The 11,445-nt window shown below is 26.0% G+C and overlaps 1 protein-coding gene across 1 annotated transcript in view; it reads right to left on the bottom strand.

Moving 5' to 3' along the window:
* Positions 1–1,829: 1,829 nt before the first annotated feature.
* Positions 1,830–11,445, bottom strand: part of LOC114121243 (uncharacterized) — a 52,050-nt gene continuing 42,434 nt past the window's right edge. Inside the window, exon 4 of the mRNA XM_050203344.1 lies at positions 1,830–3,686. Coding sequence (XP_050059301.1) covers positions 3,541–3,686 — 146 coding nt within the window. The 3' untranslated portion in view covers positions 1,830–3,540. The remainder of the gene's footprint in view (positions 3,687–11,445) is intronic.

Here is an 11,445-nt window from a genome sequence, read left to right as displayed (position 1 = left end):
TTTTATATAATTATTATGTATCTTCTTTTTTGTCGGGTAGAAGAGCGTAAGCAGAAGAAATAACATTTGAATAATGTACAGCGTGAATGGTAAATAACTGTTTAAACGGAATAGGCGAACAAGTAAAAGTACCATCGCAAAACCAATTAAGGCAATTATTCATTAACTCCAAACTATTTTTTGTTGAAAATAATAATATTCTTTTTGTATCCAATTTGTTATCAAAAAGAAGAAAATCGTCGCCTTTGTCGTCTTTGTAAATTCTTCAGGAGTATCAAAACTAAAGTTTGAACGGTTTACAGGAGCATTTAGTTTAGTTCGACGAGCCCGTTGTATTGTTCTTTTCAAACTAGCTAAGCTGGGTAATTTACCTTCAACCGATAAGGGAACCTAAGAAAAATAACCTATAAATAGCATAAAAATAAGCGAAACATTTTGAAAATTATATTACGTAAAGAAAATTGAAGTATATTTATTCTAGAACAAAGATTGACCGAGTTCTACTCAGTCTGCGTAAACGCGTTTTGTTTATGATGTACTTGTGTAAGACGGAGACAACACACGAGGGTATGACATCCCCTTAAGGTGAAATTACAATGTTTCAAAAAATAAAAAATAAGCAAAATACAAAATAAAATAAAATGCAAAAAATGTAACTTTCTTTGAAATAGTTTTAACGTGACATGTATATTATTCTTATACACATTCAGTCTAAAATTCAAGTTCTCAACCCAAGTTTCGAGCACTTTTTCATAATTTTAACTTAAGATTCGTAATATTTAGATAATTCAATTTACCTGGCTTGCTAAATTTCCTATGACTCCATGACTTATAGTAGCGGAGGTTCGTGCGTCGTGTTTCATGTTATAGATTTATTCCTTTGTCTCCACTTGAGCATTATCTGGTACATGATTATGTTCATACCTTTTGACAACTTCGTCATTTTCCAGATGAACACGACTACCACACTTATATTTTTTATACAATGAACATTTCCAATGTTTTTGTTTCCGTTTGTTTTTACGGTGGAACATGAACTATTATGTACGAGTATATTTGTTCCACAATCACTTTTTACGTATTTTAAAATCACAGTAAATAAATACTTAAATAAAAATAAAATTGGATGGTCAAAATTACTGGTTGTACTGTTGTATAATTTTTGTGACAGGTATCGGTATGTGTTAGTATTAGTATTGTTATTAATAGGTACCTAGTACCTACTATTCCAGAACACATTGGGATTTTTGTACCCATTATATTATAATGTTCGATAACGAGATACGTTATCGATATGATTTTAAAACTTCACTCATTTCACACTAAATCAAATAGTACGTTATTTATTAACTGGTATATAGATTACAAAATATATTTTATGGTAATTAAGTCTTATTATTTTTTTTTTACGAACAATTTATGCGTGAACAATATTGTCTTATTCGAATAAATGTCACGCGAGCAATTGTCGCGCGAACTATTTTCGACTAACAATTATTGACGTGATACCTAATAAAATATTAGGTTGAAAAAATTAAGAATATAATTCATAAAACATTTCTTTTATTTTCTAGCCAGTTTGTGAGACTTAGTATTTTCGTAATAAATTACTCATTTTAAAAACGTAAAGAAAATAAAAATATTTTGTTTTAAAAATACGGATCTGTTGTAAAATTTGGTGCATAAAACCTTTATATCGATGGTTTCGAGTATTGGGGATAGGTGTTAAGAAAAAAATTCAATACACATATTCATACACAAGTGTAACTTAATTGTTTAATATATTATATATATTTCGATTACATTAAGTATTATTATAAACTGTACTAAACTATATTTGGACCATAAATTATGATATTTTTGCATAATTACTATAATAACTAATATGTAGGTACTAAATTTTATAAAAATTAATCTAAAATACAAACAATAATAAATATATTAGCTATAACTCATATCAAATTTTACCATTAAAAGGACTTAGAAACTTATTTTTCTACATTACAAAATTTATATTCTTTATACATGAATATTGAAACAATATTTTTTTTTCATTTACAGCAACCTGATAATTTTAGCGAATATTCTATAGTTTAAAATAGATTTACAACTTAATTTGGGTACAATTTAAAGTAAGTAGATTTATATTTTATTAATGTTTCATCATAACGTATATTGCCATAAATTATAAACACATACATTATGTGCGTGGTATTGTAAACAATGGGGTGTAAATATTATTTTATAAACAATGATCTGGAAATATTAAAAATGTTACATTATATAATATTATTTCTATATTGTTTTTTGGTATACACATTTCATTGTATTCAAAAACAAACAACTAATAAAGTAAATAATAATAGGTACTCTATATTCAAAACCTTCACTATAATATATTTTTATGAAATAAGTATAATAAATAATATATACTAATGTTTTACAATTGTATTAAATAATATCAACATATTTTTTTCTATTTTATTAAAATTAAATCTAATGCCTTTTGTTTTATAAGTAATTGACAGTTAATAAAAGGCTTAAAACAAAAATGTATACACGATCATAAAGTATATATTATGTATATACATGTATGATGTAAATAATTGACAACTAGAAGGAAAAATGCATGTCCAAACGGTCAAATGCACAAGGTTACATATTAATATAATATATTATAAGTTCACATCAAAACATAAGATTGAATTTCAACGGGTCACTTTATATATACATTTTTAAAAAAAAAAATGGATTTCATTATTGGATAATAGGATACTTTATATGTACAAGTTAAAAAAAAAAAAATCATACTTATGATAGCGGTAATATTACTAACATGATATTTTAAAAACAAAATTACATTGAACTTTATATGTATACTATATTATATACTATACTTATGTATAGTAACTTAATTCATGTTGTTGGGCGATCGTAAATGGGGGAATAATTAAATGTTATCGAACATCAATTTCAACTTTTTTATCTCGAAAATATCTATAGAATTTCAGAGTTTAAGATCAATATTAGCTTACATTTCACCAATGATGTGGATTATTAAACGTTATGATTGTATAGTATTATTTTCAATAAAATTAAAATTAAAATAAAAAATGAAAAACCGTGTTATTTTAATTGAATGCATTTGAACATGACAAACAAGCGTAACGGCGGTCAGTTGGACTGAAAACACAATTTATTACGACATTTACGATGAAACAAAAGTCAGTGAATTTTTTTTTTTGTCGTGAATATCGATAAATCTCTGTTAGAAACCGTTACGATCTCATAACATAAATTTCCATATTATTAATTAATTACCCATCATTTCCGACTGATAATTATTACTAATATCATTATATTAATAGTATTGTTGTTCGTTTTACGTTGATTTACGATTTAATAGTTTCTTCGGTCGGTGAATTTACATAATACGTAATATTGTACAAAAATGCGAGGTTAAATGCAAATCAAAACGTATTAAAATTTTTGTATTATTTACTAGGTATGCGCTGTTCAAGACGACAACAGCGGACGATCTTATATCCATCGATGCCGGTCGTGCCACGCTATTGTGTAGTGTTGTTCCGGTTCGGGTGACCAGCAATTGTCCGATAACCAACAGCCGACTATGACGGTGGCCATGCCGATCAACAGAGCCAGTATTATGTACAATTCGGCTTTGCCTGGAATATAATTTTTCGAGTGTCATCATAAAAATATAATAAGAGTGTAAAAAACAAATTTCATATAATATTTTTTCTGCAATAATATTAACATATTATGTTAACTGTTGTGCATAAATGTTTTAAAATAGATTTCAGTAGATACAGAATATCGATAAAACAGAATAGGTAGGTACACTCTAAAATTAGAACTCAATACTAAAAACGATCAATACATTTATACCAATATTGTATACTATTACCGGTATATAGTGAATTACCCGAATCGAAATCTAAAATCCGACGTCCAAATAAAATAATTTATTCGAATCCTTAGTACTGATTAAAAATTAAAAAATTAATATAAATGTAAATAATATGTATAGTTTTATGGTTTTACCGCATAATGTTCATCTATATATTATAGTTTTTGCGTTTTTCCATTTCCTGTTTTTTTTCCTAAGCGTTTTTGTTTATTTTTTGTTATTTTTTTTATTATGTACAGCTTTCGCAATAAAACGTTTTCATTGTGGACGACGAAAACACAATGCTCAATTCAATATTTAAAACACGAGGGTAGAGAGGACGAGTCTTGCATTAGAGAAACGAATCATATGACTACAAGTACGATACATATATACGCAATGGAAAACATAGCGTTATTTTCACCACATTCAGGCGCGAACACTTTTACTACCTACACGCGTTCATAATACTATATATGATGTAGCATTGCGAAGTATATATTTCGAAAAACTCACTCAGAGCATGGTCGCCGGGGAATTACATGTGGTTACTCTCTTTTTTTCTTTATATTACTATACAAACTTAATCTCGAGAGAAATTGACAACGCACGTTTAAAAATACAGAACCTTTTCCGGCGTCTAAAACGTTTATAAGACCGAAGGGTTTTTATAAGTCCCGTGATCATGTATGAATCAAGTGTTACATGCATGTAACTGTATATTATGTCTATGGTGACAACCTTGTAACGCGTGTATAATAATAATAATAATAATAATAATATAACGAACAATCATATTATTGTTGTTGTTATTATTGTATTGTATAATGACACGAGAGAAACCATATTCAAAGGAGGAAAAAAACCGTCATATTGTTATTAAAATCCATTGACTTCGACAACACAACAATATAAAGTTAAAACATTCATTTTTATTCTAAAAACCAGTGAGTGAAATTTGTAAGGGTCACAAGGGAAAAGAAAAAAGTAAATATTTTTTATTGGTTTTTTGTTTGTATTTGGAATATTCTTTCGTGTTAATTTTTAATTTTTCTATATTACCTAATACACACACACACACACACCACACACACACACACACACACACACACACACACACACACACACACACACACACACACACATATATATATTTATTTACATATATTTATAAATATAATTGTATTAAGGTCTTTTCTTGAACCAGACATACTCGGTTTTTCAACCACTTAATTTTCAACTCAAGTAAGTACTATCATAAAAAATCATCGATCTACATAAAATATCTTCTTGGACCTCCTTTATTTTTAGTTCTTTAAAAACGAGTTATGATACTGTTATGGTTATGCTTAACAAAATATATCATGTTATACTACTGACATTATACAGTTATGAATAATACATTTTTGTGGATTAGAAATTGATCTATAGTAGGTATTATGATGCATAAATATAATATTTGTATTTATATGCCTTTAAGATGATGTTTTTGTTATTGTTTTCAATCTGACGTTCTAAAGTTACGAATAAATATTATCATATTGATAAATTATTATTATACATTTTAGTACGTATTTCTAAAATTAACTGGTTTAATGGTATGGTTCACCTGATCGATCGGAATATTTTAAAATAATAAAACATAATTGTATTAGAAAATTACCTATAATGACCATTTAATCTTGATTTAACATCAACAGTGGTGACATTAAGATTTTATACCAGGTAGGGAAAACTTAAAACATGTAATTTTACTATAGGGCCAATTTAATATAATACCTATAATAAGATATGAAATATTTGTTCCATGCTTCCTGTCAAAATCGTATGCAGACAACGAATTTATGAGGTCTAGACTCCAACAAATGTTTTGTTAGAATAATGATTATTAATGAAATAATCATTCATACGAAGGTTTAAAAAAATGATCGTCAATTTAGGCTCCCTCCATAAAATAAAATACAAGCTACATCAATGCTTTCTATTTCATAGCACCCAATTAATTCACAATATCATATTTAAACCATAATACACATATACACATTACACATAATACATTATGTAATAATATATTTTGTATAAATCAAAATAATAAATCATAATATTTGTATTAATTTAATAACACATTTTTTATGAAATACATACTTTTAACTATTCACTTGTATATTTAAATAACTACAAATATTAAGTTTTATATGTTTTTTACTAAAACGTATAAGTTTGAAAATTTTTATTTAAATAGAATAACTAACATTACATAAAAACAAAATGTGTATTTAATTTATTTTAATGTTTTCCTTATATTTTTATATCCATAACAAAGAACGTTAACAATAACATTAAATACTTCATAGATTATTGAAGATACTATTTATCGTGTTTTAATAGTTCGCAGTTATATTTTCTCCTCATATACGTAATATACTAATAAAAGTCAATGAAGAATATTTAATAATAACTAAGTTTTTGTGTGAATTTTAAAATTTAAAATTTCAAGGAGGTAGAAGACCCATTCGTGTTTGCTCTTAGTCACCACCACTCGATTAAAGGCTAGTGTAAATAGTCTTCATCGATTTGTAACATTCACGCCGTTTAAGCAAAGTTAGCTCCTCAGGAGAACCACGCGAGTCAATATTTATTTTCTAATTACTATGTAGATAGTGTAGACCTTATTTAAAAGAAATTTAATATCATAATGTCATCTTATAATATATTTTATACATAGGTACTCGTATATTTCAATATTTATTCCAATACTTTTTTTTTTTTTTGCGTATACTAATATAGTTATTTAGACAATTTTATGATTGATTTAATGACTACAAATGATTTAGTTGAAGTATGTTTTTCAGAAATGTCATTTTTAAGGAACGATGAAAATGTTTTTAAAAATGAAATAAAGTTAGTTGGAAAACGAAGGACTAAAGAATTTAAGCAAGGGTAAAAAATGACAAAGAAGAAAATACTCTGTAAAATTAATTTTGAATATATTGATAAGTCATAACCGAAGAACAAATATATTGAAACGCCATTTTAAATAATTTGTTAATATTGTTAACAAATTCGAAGTATTAAACTCGCTTAACAGATAAATGAAAATTTCGTTTCAATAATTGTTAACATTTTATAAATTTAACATTAATGAACGGATATAAAAGTGAATTATCGTTAATTTTGCATGGATTATTACAACCAAGTGTATATGAAAAAGAAACCTCTTCAAATAAATGAAGTTTTGAAGTTTCTGATACATCGAGATATGCTTTCTTGGTATCCAAATTTATGCTCGTTGTATACATTTTATTATGCATTATCAGTAAGTAGTATAACTGCAAAAAAAGTTTCAGCTGACTTAAACTTCTAAAGATTTACTTCGTTCGACGATGACTGAAAAACAGCTATCAAATTTAGCGATAAAAGCTTTGGAAGCATCATAGCTCAAATAATTGATTTTAATATAGTGAGAAATTTTTTTTTTTAGAAGAAAAAACAATGTAAATTACTGTGATTTATAGTTTTTATTTTTTTTGTATACAAATACATTTACGGGTAAAATAAATTATTTAATTGTTGAAATTGAAAATACAAGATGTAAAGTCAACAATATTATCATTTTATTAGATTATGACAAAATGATAATATTTAGAGCTGGAATTTATAAACATATTTTTTTTTCAGATTTTGATTATTGCTTTAGTTTGAAATATTTACGAATACGTCATGATAAAACAAATAGTAATTATTTTATTTTGCATATTTTTGCATATTTTGAATGAAATGCATATTACTGCATATTTCAACAGTAATCACAAAAAATACATATTTTGTGATATATTTTAGCCATGGCGGTTAGTAAAAGAAGAAAATAAAATATTACCAATCCAAAGTTAGGGCTTTATATTGTCGTGAGTTGAAATTCCGAGATCTATTTCCTGAATAACTTACCAAATTTTCCAAATCTAAACTTATACGATAGAAAACTTGGCTAGATGCCGTATTATATTATGCTGATAATTAATTAAATTCTATAAAACCAGTATTTTTATCTTTAACGAAAACACTAAGAAGTTTATAATTAAATATGTAATAGTTTTATTTTAAAATAGGAAAATGAAAATTAATTTTTGCTTTATAATTCGTTTTATTTTAAAATTAGAAAATATGTCACTTTCACTTTAAGAACGCTTAGAAATTGTTGGAAATATTTAAATTAAACACCCTAAATAAAGGAAAAACTACTAAAAAGGTCAACAAAAACTTCTAAAACATTTTGGAAAATTATTGAGGACAAAATTCTATGTTTGAAGAAGTACACGATAGAACTGATTTAGATAAAGATTTCATTAGGTACAATATAATTCCTGATGAAATTGAAATTATAGAATTAAAAAACGAAAAACTACTTCATAGTTCATGCTGAACTAGCTTTAGTAAGTACAAAAACATACTAAGATTCGTCGTTTATTTAGGGTGAAGATGAGGAAGATATATATCCTCCTCGACTGTATTAGCTTGTATGGAAATATTAAAAACGTATATAGATAATTTTACATTTAATCAAAAAGTAATGATTATTAAAATTTATAATGCATCAGTGGCGTATTTACGGGGAGAGGGGGAATGAGAGAGATATATTTCCCCCTTGACCTTTTTTTTAGCTTATATCACATTGTAATTAGCATTATAGCTTGTATCAAAGTATTAAAAATATATTATATACATATAAGAAATTCTCTATTCGTTAATGAAATATTTGTTGTATTTATTAATTGTTTAAATTTTGAATGTTATTTAAATTTTAGTCTAGATTGAATGGGCTTACAAAGTTTTACATTCATAACAACATAAAATTGGATGTTGAAGAAATTATTAACGAAATAGCTAAAAAAAAAGAAGGCTATAGTTTATTTTGTAAATGATAAATAGGTAAATAAATGATTCATTATTTAATATGTTCTAATATATTATAACTATAAGGTTTATGCACCTACTATGAGCATATATAATAAGGGCTCGGATTTTAAAGCATATGCTCCTTTTTATACATGAGATAGAGATCTAGTTTGTATACATAAATTCGTTTTACGTCATTCTGATTCCAAATGAACTAATTTTCTTATTGCTTATTTTAAATTTATTCTAGCTGAGGATTTTTTATATTATGCTAATTAAAAAAATTCTATTGTAATAAAAACAAATGAATTAATAAAAAATGTAAAAACCCAGAATATGGACTAAACGGTTATATTGGATTATTATTGTTTTTATTATCAGCTTGTTTATTAAATGTATTAAACGTATATAGATTATCGATTTACATATGGCTTCCCGTACCTATACGATCAGTATGCCTATAACATCGATATCGATCGTTTCAAAATTTAAGATTTAGTGTTGTAATTTAAAATCTCTGATATAAAGTATGCACCGATCACTTCAGTGAATTTAGATAGTTAATTCTTTTTCTATGTATACAAATATTCTGTCAGACATTAGAGTCAGTTTCACGACTAATACAAATCTAGGGAAATACATGGTACCTAAATAAATCATCTTTTTATTTATTTAAGTAAATTTTTCAAATTTTTTTCAAATTGGTAAAGTTCAAATAATTATTGTAGTTCAAACTTTTACAAACATGATATTTTAAATCTCAGGATAAAAAATATTATTCTACTATGGTAAAGTTCTGATCTATATTTCGAAATAATTACCGCATAAAAGTTTATTGAACAATTATAGTTTTGTCCCAACGATATGTTGATATGAAATAATTTAAATGTTTGTTTTTATGTAGATAAAATGTTTTTTTTTTTAATGTATTAATACATTACTCAGTTTAGTTAAGCTATATTTTATTACGAAATAAAAATAAATGGTTTATTTTTTATTATATACAAATATAATATAATAATACCAATGTCCAGTATATATATCTTTTAGAATAACTGATGGTTTATAAATATTTTCAGAGAAGGTAACTTAATTATCTATATTATATTATATTCGTACTATAAACACAGCTGTATATTTAAATAGTTTATGAAGAACTTTGTATAAGAGATTGAATTTTTATTACTATTCTCGTTATTATGCTATAGTTGACAAAATGTATATTTAAGTCTCGAGCTATTTTAATGTATGCCAAAAGCAACATTTTGACAAATATGTCGTCTGTTCCTGAACATGATGGATTATCTAATCTCGTCATTTTAATGATTTTTGATGGATAATTCCGTACATTAACCCTTCGTAAATCATAACCGCAATATTATCACCTTTAACGTTAATCAAACGTATTAAATGCACATAATTTTAAATTAGTAAATATTGATATTTTATCGAATAAAATAATTATAAGACATAACTTAGTCACTTAATGACTCACATTTAACCAAAAACGGTAAACTGTGTTATGAATGCTATTTTGTAAAGTTGTGAATATGATGTTTATAATAATATTGGGAATATTTATATTATGCAGATTATCTTTGTTTTCATTTAAAGTAGTTTAAAAATAAATTTACAATTTTTCAAGTGTTTTAGTAAGAAATACTGTATAATATTATGTTAATAAAACATTCATATTCTATATTTTTATGAATTAATTAAGGCTTATTCATACATAATCCAGACTGTATGACGTTTCATTTTATTATATTTACACGATTTAATTTAAATGAAAAAGGTATAGTACACAATAAAATCATAGGCCGGATGGTATATTTGCTATATTATATATTTTTTATTTAACACGCATTTATAATACTTTTTTTATTTTAATAATTTGTCTACATTTTACTTTTTCTTGTCTGATTAATATGCCTACACGGTCCCTTACTTTTATTAATCTTGTATAGTAACAAAATGCAATTTCAGAAGAAAAAAGTTTAAAAAAAAAAATCGTGTAAAGGTTGGTAGACGTAAAAATTATTGTGTGATAGAACCTACGACAAATCTCGAAAAAGTTTGCGCATGTAAAATACTCAAAATATCCGTTAAGAAATAAAATGTGTTAAATTTCTAAGTTTATTTCACACTTTATGTGTGCTTCTGCTAAGTCAATGTACATGTGGAAAAAAAGAATTAAATTATTTTGAACGTCAGCGGCGTGATGTACGCGAAATCCTTTTGGTTTTTTTTTCGCTGCTAGTAAAGTTTAAACGAAAACCAGCCAACCAGAAACAGATCGTGCACGAAATGCACCACCTATGCGAAGTTTTTGAATAATAAAAGCATTGCGTGTACATTAGATACGTGTATGCGTGATGGTGATAGGTAGGGGTGGAGGAGTTGGTGGACCTATATTAAACGCGCAGAACGTAAATCCGGACAGTATTTAACTCCACGATCCGCCCGACGTTATTTAATAATAATAATAATAATAACATAGCCGTTTGAATCTTCGCCTTTAAGTTTATACGATGTTGATACCTTTCGTTTCCATGAACAATCCACACAGCATCTGGTGAATGGCGATCATTCGCTTTATTACACAGCGGTGATAAGTACGTGCGAAATAATATTATACCAAG

This window comes from Aphis gossypii, chromosome 3 (assembly GCF_020184175.1).
Source record: "Aphis gossypii isolate Hap1 chromosome 3, ASM2018417v2, whole genome shotgun sequence".
Taxonomy (NCBI): domain Eukaryota; kingdom Metazoa; phylum Arthropoda; class Insecta; order Hemiptera; family Aphididae; genus Aphis; species Aphis gossypii.
This window is presented reverse-complemented; position numbering and strand designations above follow the sequence as displayed.